Source organism: Pestalotiopsis fici (genome assembly GCF_000516985.1).
Source record: "Pestalotiopsis fici W106-1 unplaced genomic scaffold PFICI_Scf_1, whole genome shotgun sequence".
In the NCBI taxonomy this organism is placed as follows: Eukaryota; Fungi; Ascomycota; class Sordariomycetes; order Amphisphaeriales; family Sporocadaceae; genus Pestalotiopsis; species Pestalotiopsis fici.
Window position 1 is genome coordinate 6,716,907 of NW_006917091.1, and position 26,484 is coordinate 6,743,390.

Here is a 26,484-nt window from a genome sequence, read left to right on the forward strand (position 1 = left end):
TTGCAAATCGTGGAAAGAAAGGGAAAAAAGGACATGCAAGATTGGGGTTGTGCACGATCATCTCTCTTTTGCTTTGCGTCCGAATCGAGTAATGGGCATCTCGTCACCATCAAACAAAAAAAAATATTCTCCATCTGCAGATGCAGGGTGATCCTGCCTATACATCCCTGACTTGCCGAAAAGAAAGAAAAACCCCATACTACATACATACTTAACTTGCACATATATCCACAATTAAACGTTGTTCAGCAGAGTCCACGATTGTCACACCAATGCTTCTTGTTCTCGATCATGACGAGAGACTCTTTTTTCATATCTTCTTTTCCAACTTGTATGAGCTAATCAGTACAGGGAAACGCTCGAAACGCTCAATGCGTTTTTCTCAACTAGGAAAACTATGGGAAGAAAAAGAAAAGATAAGATGGACATGGGGGGCCCAAGGCCCAGGGAGATCGCAATGCCGAAGGAAACGTCTGCAGGGTATCATTCCGCATGGGGTTTATTTCCCAAGAGAAAGCGGATTCGTTGAATACGAATTTCTTCAATGAGGCCAAAGAGACGGTCTGTTGATCAGTTTGGAATTTCTGGCGGCAAAGAGCCCAAGTGCTGGACCTTCTCGTCTACCTTACCTGCCATCTGATTAAAAACAGAGTCGACTGTTCAAGTTGACATTTAGGAATCATTCGGGAGAGAGAAAAGGTGGTTGGAACGGGAGATGAGAAATGTAAAACAGGGAGGGGCATCGTCATGCCCCTCCGAGTACTGCCTCTCGATTCAAAGATGATATTGTCGAGGTCGTCTCGATCGCCATATCAACTAGAAGGAGGCTCTCTTCCCCACAACACACTCCAAGACCATTTTTGGAAGGGCTAGACAAGTTTAAAGGACAGGAAAGGTATCTATGAAAGAGATCCAGACCCCTTCTGGGGAGCGGCACACTCCGCAAATGAAACCCCGAGATCCGTTTTCTTGTATGTCTCTTTTGGCAAATAGCCGGTCCCCATTCGAGAGAAGAGACGAGACACATATTTGGTTGGGGGCAGAAAACGTCACGAGATAGCGTGGCCACTTTCTACTTTTGATCGTTGGCGGCGATTTTTGATGCGTGTGATGTGCTCGGTCCTTGCGCCCCTGCCAAGCACAAGGTCATAGTATTGCTCCCGCTACATGACAGCATTTTGCTCTATCAAGAAACAATAGTAAAAGAATATCATGAAAAAAATATCTTGAGTTGTGGAAGTTGCCACAGATTGACAGCTATAGAGGGGCGTCCGTGTGCCCACGTTTCCTGTGCAAAGTTTGATGTCATGCGGTTTTGGGTCATCAAGACGCATCACTCATGCACTGAGGATTGAGACTTGGTCACATCATAACTACACGCTCCGGCCCGGGAGGCGGTGGTGTCTAAGCACATTGCCACTCTGGAGCAAACGGATCCTTCTTCCGATACGAGGAAATCCACACAAACCAGAGCATGTACACAAAGTTGTATAATTCTATTCACCCTCGATGAACAATCCACGCCCCGATCCAAATCCCCGTGGTACCACTTTGTGTGAGTCCTACTATGACTCGTTTGCCAACTCAATGGCCTTTGCCGCAGCCTCATCAAAGTCATCAAAGGCATACAGCGGCAGGCCGCTCTCGGCAATGATCTTTTGGCCCTCCTTCTCGTTGGTGCCGCGGATCCGGACCACTACCGGTACCGACATGTGCAGATCCTTGAAGGCCATGACCACTCCCCGCGCAATCATGTCTCCGAGTGTAAGCCCGCCAAAGATGTTTACAAAGATGGCCTAAGTAGAGTCTTGTATTAGTAATGAATCTCAAACACGGATGACACAGAGCCGTGGATTGGTGTATATGGAATGCGGGAGCAGGAGGAGATGAACAATATCAAAAGAAGCAAAGAGACAACATACCTTGACTCTGGGATCCGTCAAAATAACCTCGAAACTCTTCTTTACTGTCTCGCTCGTGGCCTTTCCGCCAGTATCCAAAAAGTTGGCCGCCCGGCCGCCGGCATCAGCCAGGGCGTCGACAGTGTTCATGGCGAGGCCAGCACCGTTGACCAAAGTGCCAATATTACCGTCCTGTAGCTTGATGTAGACGATTCCGTCCTTTTCGACGCCAACCTCGGCGGGATCCTCTCGATCCACGTCGCGCAGCGCGTGAATGTCGGCTTGCCGTCCGCATGACCGGTGCGCGGCGTCGTCAAAGCCGAGGCGGGCCCGGGAAACAGCAACGCCGTCAACGGTTTCGGCGATGCGCGTGTCAATGAGAAACGCCTCCTTCTCAATGAATAGACTGACTAGTTCTCTGAGCAAGTGACTGAGCTGTTCCAGTGCTTCCGTCGAGTCCCGGTCCAGCCCGAGTGCCGCAGCGATTGGCCCGATGGGCAGGTCTGCAGATCCTCGTGTGTACTCGAAATCAAAAATCTTCGCATCTTTGGCGTCAGTTGTAAGAGAGGCGACGATACAGGGATTGCGCGTGCTGCGGTTAATCGACACTGCGAGCAGCCGTTCAGTTGCGCCCATGGACTCCTCATTCACACGTATGCCACGCACACGGAGAAGGTCGAGAGCTGTTTGTTGACTTAGATATATCGAACGTTTTTGTAAAGCCTGCTTGGCCGCGTTTTGGCCTTGGTAGAGTATCGGTCGTCGTCTATACGTGTGCATTCCTCTGCGTTGTTGACCAGCTCCAGGGGCTATACCAGTTCCCTTGGGCGTCGAGCCGTCAAGTAGCGATTTGAGAGTAGAGCCGAATCTTGAAGGGTGGTTGATAATAGTGGCTCCCGCCGACTGGAGAGCTTTCACCTTTTCTGTTGCATCCGGCTCCCCAGGGAGGGCAAAAGCACCCGCATGACCCATGATGCGACCTGGAACGGCTTGGATACCTCCAACAAGGGCCACGATAGGCCTGTAAGTTACGACGTGAGTACACGACTTAAATTCATGTCATGATAATCACTCACTTTGGATCTTTAGTCTTTGCTCGATATTCCTTGATCCATTCTGCGGCTTCCAACTCGGTGTTGCCACCGATCTCGCCAACCAAGGCGATGCCTTCGGTATCTTCATCCTCTGCCAGTATTTTGAGTCCGTCGACCAGAGTTGTACCAGGCAAGATGTCACCACCTACGCCGATGCAAATACTCTGGCCAAGGCCAGACCGCAAAGTCGAGCCAGCAGCTGCGTTCATGTGAGTGACATGTAGTCACAATAACATTTGTTACCTTGAGACTTACTTTCGTAGCTGAGCGTTCCTGATCTCGCAACTATACCGATTCTGCCGGGCTCGAAACACGGTAGTGGTTGAAATCCGATTCTGCACTTTCCAACGGACGAGATGATACCCGGGGAATTCGCACCCACTAGTCTGGATGCAGACTGCGTCCTCAGCATAGAGTGTATCTAGAATCCTGCATTAATTTCATCCTCTTTGAGAATCATATGCCTGCCTGTGATTTCATCATAACATACCCGTAAGAGATCGTGCACAGGTATATGTTCGGCGACGGCGACTATAAGCGGGACCTCGGCTTCGATAGCTTCTTCTATGGCGGCCGTGGCCTGATGCGCCGCTACATAGATTCCAGTAGCATCTGGCTTCAGAGTCTCCATTGCCTGTGCCACGATGTCAGCGCCCCGATCCTCACAAGTTCCATAGAAGTCATGCTGCAATACCCTACCTTTCTAACGCTTGGTAGGACCGGCAGCCCAAGATGCTCGCCGTCGCGACCTGGGGTCACGCCCCCGACAATGTTGGTTCCCCATTCTATCGACTCTTTGGCATTTGCTGTTGCTTGTCTGCCTATATTGATGCTTAGTGCGTGCTACACATATGGTTCTATTGGATCGTGAACTGTACCAGTGAAACCCTGAAAGATGACTCGTGTGTGTTTTCCTATCTTGAGGTTCTTCAATGTAGCGTCATAATTGTTCAATGCTCGCGTGTCGCTGAACGAGCGGCGGTAGCTCCCGGCAAACCTCGGCACATTGATGCGGGCTACACGGGAGCTCCTGGGAATCATGTTGATCGTGCACTTGACAATGATGAATAAAGGCCAGTCTATGAGGTATCACGCTGCGGAGAATTTTTTGAAAAGACTCAATTGGGCCGTGGATTATGAGTTGAGTATTCGCGCTGTCCTATTTTCGGAGTAGAAAGATGACGTTTTATAGCAAACCTCCCCAGTTGCTACGGAATAATAATGCTCGGTTGAGCCTCCATAATCCAAGCTGGGCCTGACGCTAACGATAAACCCGGGGGACGCCAGGGAACCCCACGGGCGGCCAAACTTGGCGACATCGGATTTGCGGCTGGGAATGTCTGGAAATAAGTCGGTTTTGTGGCGCCTTTGCTTTTTGGATGCGCCGTTTCGGATGCAGATTTGTGTCCAGATTGAATAGCCAGCTTATTTGCATTCTCGCAGCTTTTCGCAAAGCGACAGGGAGAGTTTCCTCTAGTAAATAAAATCGATCCCAAGATGTAATTCCGCCGCAATCTTCCGGACTGTCGATTTTTGGTCCTCGGATAGTCGCTAAATGACCATTCTCTCGACGAACATTTTCATCATCCCGTACTTTCATTGCCGACAACCCGTTGAACTCAAAGCCTGCTGGTGTCATTGCAAAGGCAGCCATAGAGCCACAACCATCGAAACATGAGTTGCCACATTGGATTTGTATATGAGTGTGGTTTTTGCATTTCAAACTCTTCACGAGCTGCATTTCTACCAGTGCAACTCGCCTTTGACCCCCTTTTCCGGTTCCTTTGGGGTCGGTTTTGGTTTCTCTGTGCCAAAACCTAGATTCTTGAAATCGTCCTTTGCCATTAGATTCCTGTACCATATGTGTCAGCAAAGTATTGACTATTTCAAATGTAGCTGAATGCAATTCACCTCTCCATTCTGCAAGACAGATAGTTTTTGGCAATCTCTCTGCAAGCAGGATCATTCTGGCCTCTGACGTCCTTGAGGCACTTGAGGTAGTTGACCATGACGTCCTTGCACTCGCCATCATGATCAAGAGGAAAACTGCCTCTCTCTGGGCTGTTGTGTTCTCGTTAGTAGCCGTTGCAGACGTGTCGATGACTTGGGAGCAGCGAAGAAACTTACGGGATGGGCTTCCCGGCATATGGCCCTGAGCCGGGACTGCCGAAAGAACTCATCGTTTGTGGCTGGAATAGAGACGCTTCAGCTTGAACAACTCATATGGAGCAATGGAGCCTTGCAAACAAGTGCTGTGTACAAGAACGTCCTGGGCTTTTGCACCGTGTCTGCTTCCACTTGTGAGACGACGATTCACCATTGCGCCAAACGAGACCCTTGGAAATCTTTCCAAAACGGATCATCGTATGAGTTCTGCTGTGTGCACGGACCATTACTCTAATCGCACTGCAGCCGGACCTGGGCCCGCTCTTTTCGAAATCAAATCGGTGGTCGGTGGTTCGTGTCAGGTACCACGGTACCTTGTCACGTCTCATACCCAATATTGCAGCGCCTAGCCCCCAAGCACTGCCAGGTAGTACTAGAACCAGCGGAACCCCCCCCCCACCACCCCTGGGCTGTTTTAGCGGTTGCTGGGCTACGATGGGCGCTGCTTGACATCATGTTGGGCGAGATGGAGCTGCTCAAGCTAAGGTAAGGTCGTATTGTAGGTCCATATTGCCAACCACCTGGAAATCTGACATGGAAGTTAGAGGCTTTTTAATCGCTCTTCTTCGTTTTGATTTCTTTTGCTAGGAATTCGGCAGAAGGCTGCATCTTGACATTTTTGTAACTATTTAGCTTCAGATTGATCATACTGCCGACCCTTGCAGCCGAGGCGATTGTACAACAAACAGCCATTGTATCCATCGTCCAAATTCAAGCTTACAGAGGCACTGAAGAGAGGTTCTGCAAGTCCATACAACTCCTTGCAGACAGAAAGAAACTGAGCCACTACCGGCCTCCACTCCTTATCGACTGCTTCACTCCATCAGCGGTGAACAGGAAACCTGCATGCAGGCGGACTCCAAATTTAAGCATAAACTCATTATTTCCACTCGGACCTGGCCATCATCGTTACTTCAACCAGCGGCGCACACATACAGAGGACCTCGAGATCTGCCCTCCGACCTAGTGTCGCCCAACCAGGATTCTTGAGCTTGCTCTCTTGCTTTGAGCCAACCTTGGAACAAAACCATCGCAAATCACCACAGCTTGTAATCATGAGGATACCACGGCCCACGGACTCGCCCAGCCGCCACCATGCGCTGTTCTCGCTTCCATCCGTCTTGATTGTGGCGCTCAGCAGCCTGCTCATCACATCTGCCGGCGCAAACTACATACCGCCGCTTCAGTACGGGGCCGCTGCCTCTCTAGAGAGGCGAGATACAGCTTGTCCAACCAATTACCTCAGCTGCGAGTCCCAGGGTTCGGCTTTTGCGGGCATCTGCTGCGCCGACGGCCAGTACTGCGCACTAGATTCAAGCAACAGCCCGGCGTGCTGCCCATCCGGAGCCGTGTGTACGGGGGCGGCAACAGGGACTCTCACAGGTACGCTGCCGACATCGACCACGGTGTCGTACGTGAGCAACTCGCTGTTTGCGTTTCCGGCAATTGCCACCTCCTTCTCCAATGCGGGCGCTTGCTCCTCGGCCGTCTCGGCCTGCTCCAGTAACTACGCCGCCTGCACCTCGGACCTCGCCTCAGGTACCGGCGGCTACGGCGTCACCATTAATGTTCCTGGCGGCGGGGGTGTCACCGTCCAGCCTACCCACACCCAGCTCGCGTCCTCGAGCGCCGCCAGTGTCTGCAGCAGTCTCAGTTCACAAGCCTGCCACGGACTTTCCATTAGCAGGTGCTCAACGGTGGGCACAACGGGTGGGTTTGTCGTCGGCACGGCAAATGTGGCCCAGCCAAGGATTACGGGCATGCCGTGTCTGGTCGGCATGGCGGCGGGAGTTGGGTTGGGTGTTTTGGGCGCCGGTATATGAGGCAGAAAATTGATTTGAAGAGAAAACAAAGTAATGGGGTGACTGCCAGAGCAACGCTTTACAGAATCACCTCTTTGCGGTTCCGAATAGCGAGGGCCGATCTAGCGTAGAGCCCAAGAGGCTGTGAGGGAGGGGAAATGCTTGACGCAAAGTATAATGAATGTCAAGCAAACGAAGTCTACGACTATCACGAAATCATTGACTCGTTTTTATATAAATCAAATATCTGAGTACATATTTCGCCTTAATCTCTTGGATATTTTACCCGAATTGTGAACGCCAAATAGAAAACATTGTTGGAAAAATCCCCCAAGTTCGAATAGTCTACTGATCTGAGAAAACTATCCGTCTTACTCGAAAAGAACTGTCAAATGATACTACAAGACGTTTCTCATAATAGGTTCCAGATCCAAGGACCTCCAGCAGATGTAGGCAAAGGCCGAAAGATATTCAACTCCTGGGCCCGATCTACTAACCAGACTCCTTCCGTCGTCAAAGAAGGCGAAGGAAGTACTGCCCGTATCAGCTTCAGAATTCGCAGTAGAAATATCAGAACTAAGAAATAGCCTTGTCGTATAATTGTAATAAAGAAAAGAATAGAGCGGGGAGCCTTAAGGAGACTGGAGACCGCAGAAGGCTTACACGCCCAACATCTTTTCATATCAAATAAGGGGGTGAAACCAAAGATTGATGACTAGTCTTACTTCAAGCTTTTTTCCATCATTTTCAACTATAAGGCTTTCTTTGTCCTCCGGTGTTGTAATTTCGCCGCCTTACGATTCAAGTGAGCCAAACAGAGCTATCTGACCATTGCACACCGAAATTCAAACGGCTTGAATGATTGCCACGGCTTGCCAAAACATGCCGCCACAAAATGAGGCTCCATTTTCTCGTAGTATTCATTACAATGGATGATATGATACGCAATTTTGAGATGACTTCTGCTGGCCTGTCTATAGGAAATATGCTCGGTTTACTTGGATATTCCGAACCGTTTGCATTGGTACAACACATATTTGCCAGCCAGGTAGGTAGCATTTGCATCTTGCAACTCTCACGGCAGAATAAAGAAAAATGTAGGCTCTCCCGGTTATTATATGGCTTCTATTTTTTCCCCAAAAAAAGGAGGAAAAAATCCTTACGATTAGGGCTGCGGAAAATCCACCAGCTCGGTGGATATAACTCAAAGAGAAATATTGCCTAGCTATGTAGCTCATTGTGTTAAACGCGACTGATTAAGCCTGTTAAAGTCTTGACCAGTCCTGCCAATAGTTTCATTGCGTTGCTTTCAGTAGGCCCTCACGTTTTGAGTATAAGATTCCAACGGCCTCTCCCGTATGCGTGGGAGCTTTGCGTACGATATATAAGCCAGCAGTCCCGAAACTTGGGTTGCGTTGATTTCAATGTATTCATTTGGTGTTGGCTAATTGTTATAAGAAAGCCTCTTTTGTTTGTTGGTCTTGCCAAAACTACACGTCTAAACCTAGAACATAGCTGTGACCTATCCATGGTGCTTTTAATAGTTCATAGTTTAAACTTTCCAGACCATATTATTCAGAGACTAGACATTTGAATTGACTTGTGGTTACGAATTCAATTCATTTATACTGAAAGCAAACGAATCTGCAAAATATGTTGTGCCCTATCTTGCAACCCAATTTTATAGATGTCTCGTAATTACTTCCAAAACACCCAATGACAATACGGAATAATGACGGGGTTGGTACCTGGCTGGAGCTGGGCGGATCTACAGAGTACATGCAGCCATTGAGCTCAAGCTAATGGAGGAGCTGGTTCGAAACCCACTTTTGCGATGCATCCCTAGGGGTCTGAGTTTGGGCTAAAGACCATTGACCCCGATACTTGAATGAATCATGATGATCTTCCGACTTAGCGTGATCTTGACATTCCACAAACCACAAATATTCATTTAGCCGAGTCGCTAAACCTTGGGCTGGTCCGAGCGCTGTGCTACGCCCACGATGGATCCCCATCACCTACTGGTGAGTTCGGTTAACTGATTGATCCATTACCCTTTGTCCTCAAGACAATAAGCTGACCTCGAGCAGCGAATTCCCGGACACTCCTACTACCAGGACGTCACGGAGAATCATCAGCATCAATTGCATCCCCAAACGCAGCCTCAATTGCTACCTCATCAACCAGTTCGTCCTTCCTTTTCTTCTAGCTATCTCTTCTTCGCTCTCTCGCTCTGTCGCCCGCTCGCCCGCTTCCACCACCCACCCGTTCTGCCTGCCTGCCTGTAGCCGTTGAGCTCCGGCATCTCTTGTCTCTCTCCTCTCTGTCCAAGTCGCGACCTCAGATCTCCAGCCCGCCTCTTCATCACCACCAGCCGCCTTTGCGCGCAAACTTCTTGTCATCACTGCTTCTTCACCATGCATTAGTTTGTTTGGCTCCTTGCGCGCCTCATCCTACGCTTCTCAATCATCCCGCTTCTTCTTCTACTTTGGCTTGCTAGCTGTCCTTCATCTTTGTCATCATGCTGTCCCTCCCAAACCTCTTTTCTACCATGATTCTGTTGCTTGTGTCAAACTTTTTCTGGGAAATGATTTCTCTAACGGCAATCGCGTCGCCAAACAGCAGGCCCCTGGCGCACACTTCTTTCCTCACTTGACGACCGAACCTGTACCACCGTGTCCCCACTACGACAGATACAAAAATCTCAGTACCGAAGCTCTTGTAGCAGCAATTGCTGCTTTTCGGCATCCTCCCACGCATCCAATACACACAGCGACCATGGACTCGTACAATTCGTATCGCGACCGTGATCGCGACGTACCGATGCGCTCACCTCGTGACCGCGAGTGGAGCCGCGACGAAAGAAAGGACGATCGCAGTGACAGCTTCTATCGCGGTCGCTCACCTGGTGCGTTATTCTCTCCGTCATTTCTTGATCCATTAATGTTGCCTCATCTTCTACTTTGGCGATGCAATATGGTGGCAATGTTTGGCCGGTCGCTCCATGATTTTCCCAGCTGACTGGTCAGGCTACGATCGTACACGTCGCAGATCTCGATCACCTCCCCCTGTCGACAGATACGAACCTCGAGGCCGAGGACGGGATGATTTTGCAGGACCTCGCGATCGTGATGATCGATCTCGCCGGGTTGCCTCACCGCCTGCCAACATCGATCGTTATGTGCCAGGCCAGACCGGAAGCGAACCACCTCCTCCCTCTGTCAATCCCTTGACAGATCCCGTGAAGCTTCCCTTTCAAGTCGGCTTCTCCTATTTTGGAGAATGGTGGAGAGCCAATGAGAAGATCAAGGAAGAGAAGGAGCGAGCCCGCACGGGCCGCCGCCCGGAACGCACCCGTGGCAGAGAGTCCCAGGAAGACCGTGACAAGGAGAAGGCCAAGATCCAGGCGGCTTATGATGTGTACAAGGAGGAGCTCCAAGCAAAGATGGCCAGAAGTTTCGTTGCCGAGCACAAGAAGGAGCAATGGTTCAAAGAGCGTTATGTGCCCGAGGTACGAGACGTTTTTCACGCGCAGCTTAACGACTTCCGCCGTGGCGCCTACACCCAATGGGAACAAGACTTGGAGTCTGGTACATTTGACGAGTTCTCTCTCGAAGGCATTCCGAAGAGCGAGAGCAATGGCACTGGTGGTGTTTTTGAGAAAGAAGAGGGCGAAGCCACGGCAAATGAAGTCCTTGGCGTAGGTGACCTTGTACCAGTTCAGGGCAACGACATTCGCGATGAGAACCTCTACCAGCCAACACTACTGATCAAGACGATTGCACCACACGTCAGCCGCCAGAATCTTGAGTCGTTTTGCAAGGAGCACCTTGGAGAAGAGGAAGGCGGCTTCAAGTGGCTGTCGCTGAGCGACCCGAACCCTAGTAAGCGATACCACAGAATGGGCTGGGTGATGCTCCACCCTTCTTCTGATACAGTGGCCACGTCCGAGCGCCTTGATCCCAAGGACGAGGATGGCGATACCGAGATCAAATCTCCTGTGCTGCTGTCCACTGCCGAGAAGGCGCTTGACGCTGTAAATGGCAAGACCGTCAAGGATGAGGTCCGCGGCGATTTCGTATGCCATGTTGGCGTCCACAATCCTCCTGGAAATCCTCGCAAAAAGGCCTTGTGGGATCTTTTCTCGGCTCCCGAGAGAGTAGAGAAGGATCTTGCGCTCGTCCAGCGGCTTGTCAACAAATTCGAAGAGGACTTTGGATCCGATTTCAATGCCAGACTCAAGGTTGAGGAGCGTGTAGACGATCTCAAGAATGCCGGCCGCTTACAACCGGCTGTTCCCACTTCGCCCGTCAAGAAAATGAAGAAGGACCGTAACCTCGATCTTGACATCGACGAAGGTGAAGAAGGAGAAATGGACGATGATGAAGACGAGGGTGCCGTCGATGATGAGGTTGATGACGAAGATCTGCTGGTGAAGAAGAAGCAGCTCGATCTCATGATCGAATATCTTCGTCGTGTCTTCAACTTTTGTTTCTTCTGCGTCTTCGAGAGCGATTCGATCCACGAGTTGACTAGAAAATGCCCTGGAGGCCATCTGCGCCGTCCTAGAACCACTTTGTCTACGGCCGCGAAGAATGTGGCACGTGCAAGTGCCCACGGAGAGCCGTTCCCGTCTAAGAAGCGTGAAATGAAGCAGGAGGAGGAAGAGGGAGAAGCACCAGATAACGACCGCAAGCCTCGCATTTCCAAGTCGGAGCAACAGCTTGAGCGCGCATACAAATGGGTCAAGACCTTTGAAGACAAGATCATGCAGATTCTTGAGCCCGAGACGTGCGATATTCGCAAGCTTGGCGGCAAGCCTTCTGACGATGCTATCGCCGATGAGATGACCAAGTTTGTAAAGCAAGAAGACGAGCACAAGTGGAGATGTAAGGTTCCCGAGTGTACCAAGCTTTTCAAGGAGGAGCACTTCTGGAAGAAGCATGTCGAGAAGCGTCATCCAGACTGGCTTGAAACTTTGAAGCAAGAGGTAAGATGACAGTATTTCAAAACAACAGACCAGCCGCTAACTTTGACGCCCATCCAGTTCGATTTGATCAATGCATATGTCCTTGACCCGGCACACATTGCTCCGAGCCGAACCGATGCCAATTCCAACGGGCACTTCCCCCCTTCCAATGGCCAGACTCAGCAAGGAACTCCCAGAGGTTTCAACCTGCAGAACTTCTCCATGAACAACATGATGCCTCAATTCCCTGGTTTCCCTGGACTGCCCGGCATGCCTCCGTTGTTTGCTCAAGGCGGCATGCAAGCTGCCGGCTGGAATGCTGGCGGTGACGACCGTGGCGTGGGACCCGTTCGACGAGGGGGCATGAATGGCCGCTTCAACAATAACAACCGTACTGGCCCGTACGACAGACGTCAACCGCAAGGACGCTGGAACCAAGAGGGTGGCCGCGGCCGTGGAGGAGTTAGCAGATGGGGCGATGGTGCTGCTCCAGGTGGCGCTGCCATGGGTCCTCGAGAGGCTGTTCAAGGCCGAAGTCTAAAGAGCTACGAGGATCTTGACCATGTCGCTGGTGGCGGCGCGGGTGAATTGAACTACTAATTCCGCAATGGTCCGCCACCTGCTGGTGGACGCATTGCAACAAGGCATACGGCCGATAACATGGCACAATTTGTACATTGGCAACCAAAGCCCGTTGGCGGCTCATCACCGAGCCTGGTCATCTTTTGCATTTCGCCTTGCATTTTGCATTGTCATCCCGATGTGGCGTTGGCGCTTCCCTCCTCAACACCCCCTTGCCTTGGGGTCTGAGCAAAAGCGACAAGGTGAACATCTTCTTCGGCGTTGGTACTGGTTTTCTTTCGGGGCGAGAGGCGTATACAGATTGTTTTTCCGCGTGGCCTAAGACAGACTGACTACTAAAGACGCCCGCTTAGGGGCAGACTCGATTGACCTTCAATGGCCTACCTGCTAGAGGTTTGCTGTGCATTTGTAACAATACGTTCCAGAGGACCAAGGTTAGCTAAAAGAAATAAATCTATGAGACACATAACTTGAATCTTGAAATGTGAAACTTTTCTTGATCCGACTCCGTCATCCTCTCTGAAATTACAAACCGATTTTCCTGGTCAGTGACATGCGTTTATCTACGATGGCGTCCATAGTTACACGCTTCCACAATTGGCGTGACAGAAGGCTTCTGATCACTGATAGGTGCATTTATTTTTCGAGTCCCTTTTGTAGATGATACACCAAGATTCAGCTTGCGTCTACCAGCCCTGTACGATCAAGTATTTGCAGGGCACGGATCAAGGCCAAGAAGCGCCCCGGGCGACAAACAAGAATCAATAGATTAGTATACAAAAAGGGGTATATGCCCCCCTATTCTCTTCTTCTTTTCTTTTTTTTCCTTGCCGCCCGGCGCTGTTGCGCTTGGGTTTTCCCGTCCCACGGTCCATCCACCACACACTTCCCCAGCCTCTCTCGGCAAACTCGGAAAGTCATGTGGCTCCCCCCCCCCTTTTTTTTCTTTTTTTTTTACCAGGGCGGGAGAATAAGGAAAATAAAGGGAAAGAGGCATCACAAAATCATGTACCCCTTGCTTAATGGATTGCGTAGAAAAGACGTGCCGAGAGGGTCTCGGGTCGGAAGAGCCGGTAGAGATGGAAATATAGTTTACCCTCTGTCCTACGTACAAGTCGGCCTTGATGTTAATTGGCAGGCAGTGCTTGTATAGAAAAAATCAGGATTGTTATGGGATAGCGATAAAATGATCACTGAGTTTCATGGTGCTCGGATCTCATCATCGCACTTGACATGCACTAGAAATCGGAGAATTTATTGTGAAATTTGTGATATTGAGATTCTCAGATATCTAAACTACCTGCTAGAGGTAGACGTGGGCAAATCAAGCTCTCGAATGGGAGCCCCTTCCAAAAGATCCTGCCTTACTGTATCTTTCCCATTCAAACAGATCTTTCCAGCCAGATGCTGTTCTCGGAAACCCCTATTAGAGCCGCGCTCCGATGAGCGCAGCATGAAACCATCCCATTTTGAAGCCCTCAACAAGGTTGATGCGTGGCCGGGGGGCGAGACCACGAGACTTTGGTTTGCTAATGTACAGAAGAAAGGGTGAAGAAGTGTAGTAGTGTCACACAACTTGTGTGTTTGTTTGTTTGTGGGAAGAAATGCGGGAAATGAACTATGATTTCTAGACATTATGATGCTGACTCGCTTGTCGTAATTCGTAAATAAAAGATGAAAGTGCATGCAAGCAAATTGGTGATACAGCGGCCACTTCATCTTCTAGTGCGCTCTCTCAATGATCTGCCTCTTCTCTTGGCGCCGTTTGCCTTGTTGTTGCTCGATTGCGTAAAATTTGATCGCTGGCAATTGATGGGTATCTTTGCTGTTTGTTCCGAACTCGAAACCTGGGAATTTCCGGACCTTTGATTGCATCTATGCATCAAGATCTGGCATGATATTTGTTGTCCTCCACATATCCAACCTGTGACTTTGTGTATTTGTCGATGGTGGCGATCGGCCAATGAGTCATTCCTGGTCTGATCGTCAACTCTCCTCATATTTGCGGAGTTGCGCCAGATCGACCCTTGCTCAATGAGTCAAGAAGCTCTTCGGGAGGAATGCGGCTCATGCCACCACCTCGATCGTACGAAGTAGGGGCAGGGACGTAACCGTCACGCTTCTTTCTGTATCGATCCAATAATAGACCGGCGACCACGATTAGGAGCATTATTCCCAGCGAGATCGCCAGTCCTATCAGGACAACAAAGCCGACTGCTAATCCGGAACCTACAGTTTTCATGTTAGCTCCTAGTCAATCAAGATACAAATCCTGGTGAACTTACTGCCGCTTGAGAAAAAGTCCTCGTTCTGGACGAAGATTCTCGAAATTGAGCCCGCAGTATTTCCGGTATTACCTGTCAGCGCATAGGGCTGAAGTGCTGTACCATTGAAAATGACACTCGAGGCCGTTCCGAAGTTAGGAATGCTGAGAGATCCAGTGATCATAAGAACTTCATTGGTGTCGAGCAAAGCACTCGAGTCGTGGGAAGATGTGACTGAGAATACCTGCAAACTCTTGATGACGGAATCTTCGTTGAGGCTGACACCTGCTGATTCCCAAGCGGACCCGTTGTATTTCATGAGGTAAACAGAGCTGGAATCGCTCGCAGTTCCAGCTGCCCAGAACTGTGTGCCATCGCTGTTGGCAGTCGTGACAGCATCTACTGGGCCAGGCAGAGAAGATTGTTCCGAAAAAGCCGTCCAGACAGCACTGGATGCATCAAACGAGGCTAGATAGTAGGTCGTTCCATTGATGCTTAACTCACCGCCTGCTACAAGTGTAGAGCTGCTTGGCCAAACCATGGAGCTAACATTGCCCTGCAGGCCCAAGCCGGGGCGAGTCCACTGTTCGTCCGAGGTTGAGTACGTGCATACACCTGGACAGTCCAAAGTGCCTGCTGACTTGAAAGAACCACCGACGTAGACATCGCTCGTGTCAGGGCGGACTTTAATCGAGGTCACAATCGCATCATCGTCACCGTAGCCGACGAGACCTGGTGGCTGGTTGTTGAATTTAGAGTTGGCTAGGTTGTAGGAAACCAGACCTGATACACTTGACTGGCCAATGGTTCCCTTCACAAGACCACCCGCAAACAGGTTGTCATCCTGGACGGCAAGTGTATAAAATGTGGACTCATCAGATACACCAGACGGTAGGCCAGTAGTGGCGTTGCTGTTGTCGCTGTCGATAATGACCAAATTGCTGGCAGTTGAGCCATTGCTAGTGGTTGCAGTGAAGTGTCCACCAAGAATGGTAACGGCACCATCATTGTAGAACGCACCGGTTTGCACACCAGTGAGTGTATCAGTGCTGTTGATCACGGAAGCTCGTTTCGTACTCGTGGTGTTGCTGCTCGTAGACTTCGATGTAAAATTGACTGGGAAGGTTCCCAGCGTCTCGCCCATGGCGACAACTCCATTCGCGCTGATTGCCTTCGATGACATTGAGCCAGCATACAACGACATGCCGTTAGTGGCATTGAGCAAGGATGTTGTCAGCAGACCACTAATGGAAGGGTAAGTACCATTGACATGTTGCAGCCAATTTTTCTGTGATGGCACCCAAACCGCGAAGCCACTGACTGAGATCTCCGAATTGTCGTCGAAAGCAATCAAACTGTTGAAGGAACCCGTCAGGGCGACCACGGTCTCGGCAGTACTGCTGCTAATATTCAGGGTCATGGGAGCGACGCTAGCAACTGGACCATCTACTCCAGCGCCAAGCGGCGACCATTGCTTGCTGCTGGCATCGTAGACTGCCACGTGACTGAGGCCTGAATCGGAGCCGTCCAGGTTGTTGTCGAACGATCCGCCAGCGTAGATCTGTCCATCCGATGCATAGAGAGAATTCACTGCACCGTTCAAGCCGCCATCTAGCTCGACTGTCGAGTTGTTTGATGTATCAATTCCAACAATATTCTTGACACTGCTTGACGAGAAATTGCCACCGATGTAGGTAATATCTCCATCCTGAACCAGGGTCGTCACGGCCGATCGAGAGTCAAAACCAGATCCCAGCTTGTCGAATTGCGAAGTGCTGAAATCTGAAGTGTCGACTGTTGCTTTGCTAGGATCGTACTCGAAAAGTCCATTCAGCCCCCCGGTCGAGTTCTGCAAGTACAAGCCAATCCGTTGGGCGACGACGGTAAGGTTGGTTGTATCTTGGTTGTTTGCTGGAGTGAGAACAATGCTTGGACGGAAGGAGGAGGACGCGGCATCCATGACCGCGGTGAACAGGACGTCGTATTTATCATAGTTGTTACTTTGATAAAGTATTTTCACGTTATCATCGGTGTCATCATCTGCTGTCAAGGTCCACGTGACATTGACTTGCCCACGGCTGGTGCAAGTGCTATCCTGTAAACAGCCAGGCGTGTACAAACTGACTGTGTAGTTACCAGATTCACGCACGTCAGGGTAAAATGTGACGGCAGCTGAGTCTGACGAGATCGTGCCTGTCAGTTGGGCTGAAAGATACTCGGAGTTGCTCTGTCCAGATGGCGTAGTGGTCCACGAGCCTGTCGATGTTGCAGTGGACGGGAATGAAGTATTTGAGCAGGATGGCTCGTTGAAGTCATTGATCGCGTAGGTGTAAATGTTGTCCTGGAAGAGCTCAATGCCGTCAAAACCACCTCCACTACCATACCAAGCCGACACATCGATGGTGAACTCATTCATGCCCACACTGTTGACGAAGAAAAAGTCCTGGTATTCGACCGAGGTGTCGTCGCTCAATGGGCATTCGCTTGTGCAGGATGCATTCTGGTTGGTGGCCGGATCAATGTAGGTAAAGTTCATGATACCGTTGATCGGGAAAGCGGTAAATCTCCAAGTTTGGGTGCCTCGCCCATCCTGGTGAGTGTTGTACAGCCGCAGTCTGGTGGGCTCAAATCCAAAGTCGAAGGTTGCTGTCCACGAACCGGCGGTATCGTCCTCCATCAGCCACGTGTTTCCAGATCCATCTGCGCCGTCGGTCTTGCAGATGATATTTTCGGGGTCGCTAAAACCTGAAGTGGTGGCACCTGCTGTGGTCGATATGTTTGCCGTTGACAGATTTACCAATATTTCACTTGTTTCGCTCGGGGTCGAGGTGTTTCCCAAGCCGGTGAAGCTTCCTCCAAAGATGATATTGCCATTCGCAGCTTGGGTAATGGACATGACAGGTCCATTGAAACCTGCAAATGGGAGACTTGTCCAGCTATCGTCTGTCCATTTTATCGCATTCGTGGACTCGTCAGCTTGGAAACTTCCACCCACGTAAACTGTATTAGAATCCTCGTCACAAAACAGGCTGTTAACCTGACCCGTGATTCCGGTCATATTGGTGAGTTTGGTGGTGTTGAGGTCCATGGATGCGATAGCGGTAAACTCTGAACCGCCCAAACTGGTAAAGTTCCCGCCCAATATTAACGCGTCGTTCAAGACGCATAATGCCTGAATAGACGCGTCGCTATCCAGAACATTGAGAAACGACCCATCAGGAAATTGGGTCATGAGTGATTGGGAACCATTTGTCGCAAAAGAATTTTCGTTCTGTCCTTCCCACATGTACAATGATATACCCGTAAAGTCACCAGCAATTCCCGTCTTGCCCAATTTGCTCAGGTCCAGGTTTGGCGATGACACCGGGACCACGCTGATGGCATTTGATAGCGTCGCAAGCGACGCGAAGGTGAGCAGGCGCGACGGCGCGCCCTTACTGGGAGCGCGCGACGACCGCCGCGGCCGCCATGTTGAGGGCAATCGCATCGTTGCTCGCTGTGACGGCGGCGACGATGTGATGTCGACAACGCCCCAGCCGGAAGGACGGCGATAAGGTGGATGCCCAACGAAACTGAAGCTACCGAGAGTCGAGAGTCATGCCTGAACGCGACGAGAGGGAAAAAAAAAAGATACGGGGGCCGCCGAATAGACCGGGGACTTCTTTGTGACGTGAATGGCCAATTGAAAAGGGATCGCACTTGTGACACAATTGGATCAAGAAGCTGTGGCGTCGAGTCGTGTCGATTTAGAATTCGAGAGCCGGGAAGTCTATTGGCGATTAAGGTGCTGTATGCTGTCCGCAACTTCCGTTTTCGGAAAGTTGATTTGAGTTTAGTCCGTCGAAGGGAATTGGAACCGTTTAGTTGTGCAGTTTCGCAAGTGATGATGATGATGCTTCGAGGTCGGGAGGAGATGGATGATCGTACGCAGTGCAGTCGAGGCGACAGACAGAACAGGCAGGGGAACTGACGGAAGAGTAAGGTACTGGACTGGGACTGGCTGAACGGACTCACTGGCTGGCTGCTGAGAGAGCGAGGCCCGTGTGTCTGGGCCTGGGCTTCAGTGCTGCCGGGGGGGTTGCGCAGTGGTGGTTGTGTTTGCGGTGGAGTAACTGCAATTGGTACCTGAATTTTGAGTGGAGCCCCGTAAAATAAATGAGCTGGGGCAGTGCCTCGATGGTACGTGATCGCTGCTTGACCTCGTTGACCCGTCCCACTCGTCTAATGTGAGTGAGAGTGCTGCGCGAGTGTGCCTGCAATTAATTCCTTGTGATCAAGGGGAATTTTTCTGATGATTGTGAAAGTCCAAAAAGAAAGAAAGAAATAAAGTGAGTGGCAGGTTTGGACGGCACACGGGCTGCTTCCGAGCTGGGCTTTTTCTCCCGCTGTCTGTCTGCTTGTTGGTTGCGTGGTGAAGTTTGATTGCCTTGCAATCCGTCGAATGGGTCGCTAAACTCGGTTCGGCAAATTAGCGACCGTCCGCGACATACGTAATTAAGATTATGAGATGACAGGCGCCATCTGTTTGTGACCCCCAATTTTGTCCACCCGCTCTGTCGCAGAGAAAATCAAGAAAGAGATGCTGGATGAATGATTTGTTCGCCTGGCTTTAGCGGACATCGACCACTTGGGTTGTCCTTGTTGGCTGCGACCGCGAAGGCGAATCTCGTCGTTGGAGACGGGGATCTATGACACTACCATATCCTAGATGCTGGCCCGCCAACGGGGACTTTTTTTTTTTTTTTTTTTTTTTCTTTACGCGACGCGAAAGGAAGAAAGAAAAAAGAAGGGCATGAAATAAGAATCGCACTCACCGAGCAAATTGCAGTAGTCCCCAACTCTAATAGAGGGCCGGCGCTATGTGCGACGCCTGGTTCCGATGTGTGCGATGTTATGCTGCAAAGTCCGGGCGAACAAGCCTCTTTCGGGACCTGGCTGTTTGGGCTTTCGTGACAAGAGAGAAATCGGCAGCCGGGATTTGGGTGCACCAAATGTTGTGACGCAGGGCTTACTGCACAAATCTCCCTCGTGTGACTAAGATAGAATTATTAAAAAGAGGTTGTCTGGTTCGGAAACGAGCGTGGTGTAGATCCCAAGGATGGAAACCCTTGACGAAGGCGTGCCGAACAGTCGACGAAACCACCAGGGAGCAATTCCGGGTTTCTCACGACGTGCTTAATGTCTGAGATATTGGTGGTGTGCCCTCTTATCAAATCAGGGGCGTCTTCAGAAAAAGGAAGGTTTTCTTCTTCTTTCTTTTTGAGCCACGTTGGCCGTAGAAAAGACCCGCGAGATGAAGGATGGTGGAAAACAAGTAGGAAAATGAAAAGGAATGACTAGATGGATTTAACAAGCGAATGGCAGCCTTTGATCAGGGATGGAGACTGTTGTAAGGGAGTGAGGGATCCCCAGTTCTATTCTGCCCTTTCGTGAGGCTTTTGGTGTTTGTAACGAACGACGAAGACTACGGGTGAAAAAGAAAGTGTGCGTCTACTCTCCACTGCCGGGCAGCGACTCCCAACGAAGCACCGGATTTTGCAGTGTCGAGGGAAAACCAAAGAAGCCGAAACAGCAGTGTGCAGAACGAGGCCAGTTCTTGAAAGCCTTTTGGTGTTCCCCTGCGTCTTGGGATCCATACCGAAAGGGGGCGTCTGGACTCTGGTGAGGTGACTTGGGGTGAGGGGTTGCTCGTCTTGTAACTGGATCAGATGTTAGACAGGGCGACAGGGGACCTCTCGATGGTCCGGGATGTGCTGCATCTCAAACGTTCGGCGGTGCGATTCCACTGGTCCAAACCTCCCTGGCTGCTGGCATTTCCATGCACAATGCTTTCATAAAGTTCCAGGGTTTTGTATGCTTGTGGAAATACGAATTGGCTTGCAGGCGATATGGTTCGTTGTTTTCTCTATAGACGAGCAGTCCATTATGCCCGTGGTATATCTGATATAAACAAAACTCTAAAAGCCAAGCTCGAAACCTCCAGTCCAGCTAGCTTCGATGCCGCTGTCTGCTTGTTAAACGCCGAACGAAGGCGCCTCCTCGGCCATGCGCTCTGACATTGCAACACCCTTCATTTATCTTTTGGACACGCGGCGCGGCGGAGGGAGAAAATTGGACAGCGCCGCCTCATGCATAGAAAACATGCCAGGTGATAAGTCATCTTTTCAGACTTTCCCGTGCCAATTGCCACCGCCTAGCATAAATTGCAATTCGTATATCATCAAGGGAGCACCCGGTAGGCTGATAGTGTTAGTGTGAATGGATGTACAATCGTACCTCTATTGACAAAGCGGTGACGATGTGCTGCATAAAAACGTCAGAATGCGCCTTGCAGACCTGTTGACAGTCCAAGGACATCTTTTGCTGGAGGGTCCCAAGATTGGATTGTGCAGAACGTCGTCGTTGTTATTGTTGATATTCCTCAGCCACAAACAAGTACTCCTCGTACACCTAGACAAGGTTTGGGACATCAAACGGCGAAAATTAAGATCAAGACCTACATACAAGCACTCGCAGAACATGCATTTTGCCATGTGTTATTTGTTTATTTCATCCATCATGATCACATCCATTGCTTGAAATCTTCCTGGACTCGGTATTCAAATCCGGTGAGCGGAACGCACTAGACTCAGCCACGCTTCCACGTACCATTTGCACTCAGCACTGAAGATAAGGGAATGCGAGGGCTGGAGCGAACCACTGTTTCGAGGTGTCATGACAGCATAGAATGCTCCCAAAGTTACAGCGCTACATCAAACCAACGTAGTCATGCTTGACGCTCCATGGCAGATCATACCTTTTGACCTTGGCGGATCCGTGGATCATCTGTGTTTCTTCACAACCCACGGCCACTTGACACAGATCTTCAAGCCCACAAAACTTGTTGATCATGCGTGAGATTTTCATTGGAATGCGTAACTATGCTTTAACGATGGCGATGTGAGGCTCATGATCAAGCCCTATCCTACGCGTCTGCCTGGTTCATGCGTGTCTTGAAATCGCGAGGACTTTCAAAATGCTCGGGCTTGCCTCCCCATATGCCGAGCTTCTTCGCCTTTGCTTTCGCCTCGGCCGCCCTGTACTTTTCTTCCAGTCCGCCAAACTCGGCGCCCGACTTTGCCTCGTACGTGGTCGCCAGGCCCCTCTTGAGCATCTCCAGACCGACGTCTTTGCGCAGGAAAAAGCGGCGGACGAATACAGTGGCCACAACGCGATCGTACTGATCGCGCTTGTAGATCTTTGCGCGCACCCGCCGACCTAGGACATAGTCCGACAGCCAGGCAAGCGCGTCGGTCGCAAAGGGCTGCGCGGGCTTGCCAAAGTGCGCGCCCTCAGGGGCATCGATACCGGCTAAGCGCACGGGAATCTGCGATATGGACGTCAGCACGGGTCTTTCGTGTATAGTAGAGGCTAGATTCTAGGAACTGACTGTTTTGCCCTTCAATTCCGGCCTCTTCTCCGGGATGCGCCGCAGCCACCCCCAGCCAGCTAAGCGTCCGCCAGGAGTATGAAAGAGGTGGAAGTTGTCGCCATCGCCAACACTCGTAACCTTCCCAAACAAGCTGCGCTTCCGAAAGAAAGATGGCTGCACATGAGCAGCGCCGGGGAAGCGACGAAGATAGGATCGATAGAACTGCAGAGACACCAAGATTGTGGTGGTGACCAGAACGGTTGGCACCCAATTTCTGGGATCTTTAAAGTGCTGCCAGTCGGTGTTGTTCAGGCTCTCTGTCCAGGGAATCGTGGAGTGGCCAGACTTTTCATCGTCGTCTTTCCTGTTGCCGGTGCCGAATGGCCATGGCATCGTGAATACGGCCTGTGGAATGTCCCCAAAGCGACCAGCGTCGCCCAAACGGACTGAGGTTGGCTGAGAGATGTGGCCGTCGTTGGGAAGGATATCCGCGGCGAAAATCGGCACTCAAGGGCCCGAACTGCTGAGGTGTTGGCGGGACCCCACGCCTCTAACGCGTGCGGGCTGCAGGCGATTCATTGGCCCTGCAGCTCAGTAACCAATAGTCGGCACCAATTATCACTCACTACTAGAGTACGTACAGGTGTTGATTGTAGTATATGAACGCAACAAGACACTCCACACGAACAACGCATCTGAATCCACAATTGTTTCTTGAAAGATCTTGCAGGTTTTCTGTTTCTTCAAAGATATGCTTGGATGGACTTGGTAGATCCAAATAGATTGATGCAATGCCCACGGGTGTCTTCATTGCCTTATCTCATTAAGCACACACACAAGACGGCCCCAGGCTCTATATTGCTTAGGAGGTGGTGACCTGCGACTTTGCACGGCTGGGAGTAGAAATGCTGCAACTTTGCCTGATCCCAATCATGCTGAAGATCTTTCATTCAATCATTTGATGTTTCCTGTTCGAAATCGAAATCTGTGGTGCTTTGGAACAGATTATATCAGATTAACTCCTCGTTCATGTGCGTTATGCACCTCTGCGCTGGGCCTGGCTCTGCCCCAATAGGAATGCATAACCTGGTGTCCAGGATCTCTTGGCAGCTTTTTGACGTCAGATCTCTTCAGAATGCCTGGCAAGCATAATGACCGCGATTCGTCGCCTTTCGATTTTCATATTCTTGGTCTAGAAGCTCTAGAAAGTCCGGATACGAATTCAGTCTCCTTTAGAGACTAATCGTTCACATTTCTTTCGATATCATATTCATTCTCGGCATATCGGTGTTGCCGCAAAGTGCTTGTTGTCTTTGGTTTAGTTGTAGATCACACATTATGGAAGTTTGGAGCTTTCTGCTTTAGCGGACCCGTTTCATGCTGGCTGTGTGGTCTTCCAGAACTGAATGACCCCACCACGATAGTTTGCACCTACATGTCTCAACATTCCTCATATCTTTACCCCGTGGCGGACTTTTTCATTATTCACATGTTCTGGTTTCAAAACATCCTACATTAGGTCGGACGGGTGAACTGATGCGGGAAGAAGCCACCTGAATCTTTGCTGCGAATCACAACATCCGTGGTTTCTTCTTGCCGTCACCTTGACATCGGCCTCGGCAGCGCGTCTCATTACCGCCACTTGCGCGTCGGCATGATAAGATGAGCAGCCGGTCATCCAGATCGAGGCACGTCCGAGTCCAGGAACCTGAGCGACGTCCACTGCTTGAGCGAGCACGTTTTGCTCATTCTCTGGATGGCGGAGACTTCTTCAGCTGCATACCAAATTCCCATGCACATCTCCCAGTTTATACAAACATCCACAGGATACGGAGAGATGTTATATCCATCGTGGAGGACTACCTGACATTTGAGCAACTACGGGACCTCCGACTGAACATCTCAGTCGTTCGTCCCCTAGTTGACAAGTTGTACGAGCTGGATGATATCTCAATCGGTAGGTATCCATTTCCGAATCACCACCTTTCTCTTGACTAGCTGCCAATGCCAAATCAAAGCTCATCGCTGACAACAAAACAAGTCTACTGCCTACTTGTCAACCGTGCTCAATTCTTATACGAACAAGCACATTTAAACAACAGGCAAAATGTCAACTTTACGAGAGCAATGCTTTGTGAGGTCGTTGCGACCCGTATTCTGAGGCGCTTCGGAGAAGACAATGAAGGCGACCAGGGACTTCTTGTATTGGCACATATTCTCGTCGCCGGCTTCACCCCCTTTCAGAATGCTCCGGATGGGGTCCGGAACGAGGAATCTTTGGCCACTAAATGGGATTTTCACCGAACTTTGCCAGCTCTCGAAGTGGCTATCATCAGTGAAAGCAAATACTTTCTTAGCTCAACCCACTGCCAAAAGGTGTAAGTATCACACACCGGGACTTGCAAGAGTTCATGTTGACCTTGCTCTAGTATTGATGCCATCTACACTGGTCATATCGTCTATACTCCATCCACTTTTCTGGATTTGATACCCGACCGGTATAAACAGAAGCCAATCTCGCTATATGAACCACGTGAAGCACCTTTGCTGAATCAATATCGCCTGATTGTGCCGCGCACCAGAAATCTCTTGGAGATTATGCAGTTCATCACTCTGCTTTGCCTTTACTTGGCATTCATGGCGGAGCGAGACCCGGAGCGGTACAGTTTTCTGGAAATGGCATTTTCGATATATGCTTTTGGTTGGGTTCTGGATCAATTTGCCACAATCCTCGAACACGGATGGTAAGGTCTTCTTCACTATTGCAGATATGTGACTAATATGCCTGCAAAAGGAACGTATATACACAGAACTTATGGTCATTCCTGGACGTAATGTTTGCCATGGTTTACTGGGCATATCTAATCCTAAGGCTACACGGATGGGTCAACAACGACATTGGGCCAGGACAACAAGCACTAGATGTACTTGCCATTGGAGCGCCAGTGCTTGTCCCACGACTGGCATTCAATCTCCTTTCGGACAACCTCGTCTTCCTGTCCTTGCGTTCTATGATGGCCGACTTTACGCTACTCACCGTACTGGCTGCTTGGTGTTTCGGCGGGTTCCTGCTGTCCATGGTATGGCTAGCTGAAGGTCGCCATGACTTCCTGTAAGTCCAGTGAGGCAACTAGGTCGTTGAAGTCTGAGCTAATATTTCCAAGTACTATCAGCAAATGGATGTTGTGGATATGGTTTGGTCTTGACGGTACTGGTGTATCGCAATCCGTAAGTCAAAGTTTGATTGACCTCCTAACACAAGTATTGACAATGAATCCAGAACGACTTTCACTGGCTTCTCGGCCCGATTTTGATGATCACGTTTGCGTTCTTGGGCAATACACTTTTCTTGACGATCCTCGTATCGATGCTGAGTAACACTTTCAGCACGATCGTGGCCAATGCAACATCCGAGATTCAGTTCCGCAGAGCAGTGCAGACGCTTGAAGGTGTAAAAGCTGATGCCATTTTTGCCTATCAGCCGCCATTCAATATCCTTGCAGTGTTTGTCTTGCTGCCCATGAAGTTCATCGTTAGTCCACGATGGTTTCACAAAATTCATGTAGCATCTGTTCGCTTCATCAACCTACCTGTCCTTCTACTCATCGCAGCAGCTGAACGGCGGCTCTTCCACCCAGACACCTCTGAACCATCTCCTGCTCGGAAGAAGACATGGTTCTGGGAAGATTGGAGGATCACAACCCATGGCGATCTCCAGACAGTGTTCGAGATAGTACCTCCTGAATCACTCACCGAGGACATTGCGGTTGACGACGACTTGACCCGTCATATGATCCGGCGGCAATTCGTGAGGCAGCACAGCACTACTGCTCAAGAAGCCATCAAACGTGGTCGATCCGATGCCACGGAAGAGGGAGATAAGAATCAGCGCGTAGGGCGACCGCCGGCCAGACGAGATTCAATCGCCCCTTACGGCTCAGATTTGACCGAGCAGGTGCGCCATATCCTGGCCGATATCGATGCGGGTAAGGATATCGGCGTATCCAACAGGCTCGAGGCCCTAGAAGACTCGGTCGGCAGGATCGAGAGGATGTTGTCCAAGTTTTGCGGCGATGACGCTGATGAGAAGTCACTCGATGAGGAAGAGGACGAGGCAGAGCTTGGCCCACCTCAAGACTTGAATGGCTCAGAAATTCTTGAGGATTAAGTGTGAATGTTGGTCGTTAGACTCGGTATCAACTTGCTAGGCTGATATCAAGGATTATATGGGTTGTTTATTTGGAGCAGATCATACCCTCGCGGGCAAAAAAGCGTCAAGCAAAATTGACAGTAGC

At 50.2% G+C, this 26,484-nt stretch overlaps 7 protein-coding genes across 7 annotated transcripts; 3 read left to right on the plus strand and 4 right to left on the minus strand.

Annotated features, from left to right (window-relative positions):
* Window positions 1-1,565: 1,565 nt before the first annotated feature.
* PFICI_01958 (uncharacterized protein) lies at window positions 1,566-4,036 on the minus strand (the record flags this gene model as incomplete). The annotated part of the gene is made up of 7 exons (XM_007830539.1): window positions 1,566-1,796; window positions 1,923-2,922; window positions 2,978-3,194; window positions 3,251-3,416; window positions 3,486-3,629; window positions 3,695-3,816; window positions 3,874-4,036. 7 exons carry the CDS (start codon window positions 4,034-4,036, stop codon window positions 1,566-1,568), a joined length of 2,043 nt encoding a protein of 680 aa, XP_007828730.1.
* A 702-nt stretch (window positions 4,037-4,738) lies between these two features.
* Window positions 4,739-5,175, minus strand: PFICI_01959 (Cytochrome c oxidase assembly protein COX19; the record flags this gene model as incomplete). Its single annotated transcript, XM_007830540.1, has 3 exons — window positions 4,739-4,847; window positions 4,907-5,056; window positions 5,123-5,175. 3 exons carry the CDS (start codon window positions 5,173-5,175, stop codon window positions 4,739-4,741), a joined length of 312 nt encoding a protein of 103 aa, XP_007828731.1.
* A 1,041-nt stretch (window positions 5,176-6,216) lies between these two features.
* On the plus strand, window positions 6,217-6,984 carry PFICI_01960 (uncharacterized protein; the record flags this gene model as incomplete). Its single annotated transcript, XM_007830541.1, has 1 exon — window positions 6,217-6,984. The coding sequence occupies one exon, from the start codon at window positions 6,217-6,219 to the stop codon at window positions 6,982-6,984; it is 768 nt and encodes a 255-aa protein (XP_007828732.1).
* Window positions 6,985-9,741: 2,757 nt separating this feature from the next.
* PFICI_01961 (uncharacterized protein) lies at window positions 9,742-12,532 on the plus strand (the record flags this gene model as incomplete). The annotated part of the gene is made up of 3 exons (XM_007830542.1): window positions 9,742-9,871; window positions 9,993-11,953; window positions 12,011-12,532. The coding sequence occupies 3 exons, from the start codon at window positions 9,742-9,744 to the stop codon at window positions 12,530-12,532; spliced, it is 2,613 nt and encodes an 870-aa protein (XP_007828733.1).
* A 1,978-nt stretch (window positions 12,533-14,510) lies between these two features.
* On the minus strand, window positions 14,511-18,265 carry PFICI_01962 (uncharacterized protein; the record flags this gene model as incomplete). Its single annotated transcript, XM_007830543.1, has 2 exons — window positions 14,511-14,743; window positions 14,800-18,265. The coding sequence occupies 2 exons, from the start codon at window positions 18,263-18,265 to the stop codon at window positions 14,511-14,513; spliced, it is 3,699 nt and encodes a 1,232-aa protein (XP_007828734.1).
* Window positions 18,266-21,742: 3,477 nt separating this feature from the next.
* Window positions 21,743-22,582, minus strand: PFICI_01963 (endonuclease LCL3; the record flags this gene model as incomplete). The annotated part of the gene is made up of 2 exons (XM_007830544.1): window positions 21,743-22,144; window positions 22,208-22,582. 2 exons carry the CDS (start codon window positions 22,580-22,582, stop codon window positions 21,743-21,745), a joined length of 777 nt encoding a protein of 258 aa, XP_007828735.1.
* Window positions 22,583-23,851: 1,269 nt separating this feature from the next.
* On the plus strand, window positions 23,852-26,357 carry PFICI_01964 (uncharacterized protein; the record flags this gene model as incomplete). Its single annotated transcript, XM_007830545.1, has 6 exons — window positions 23,852-24,146; window positions 24,231-24,567; window positions 24,619-24,933; window positions 24,984-25,301; window positions 25,354-25,417; window positions 25,470-26,357. 6 exons carry the CDS (start codon window positions 23,852-23,854, stop codon window positions 26,355-26,357), a joined length of 2,217 nt encoding a protein of 738 aa, XP_007828736.1.
* Between the last annotated feature and the right edge of the window lie 127 nt (window positions 26,358-26,484).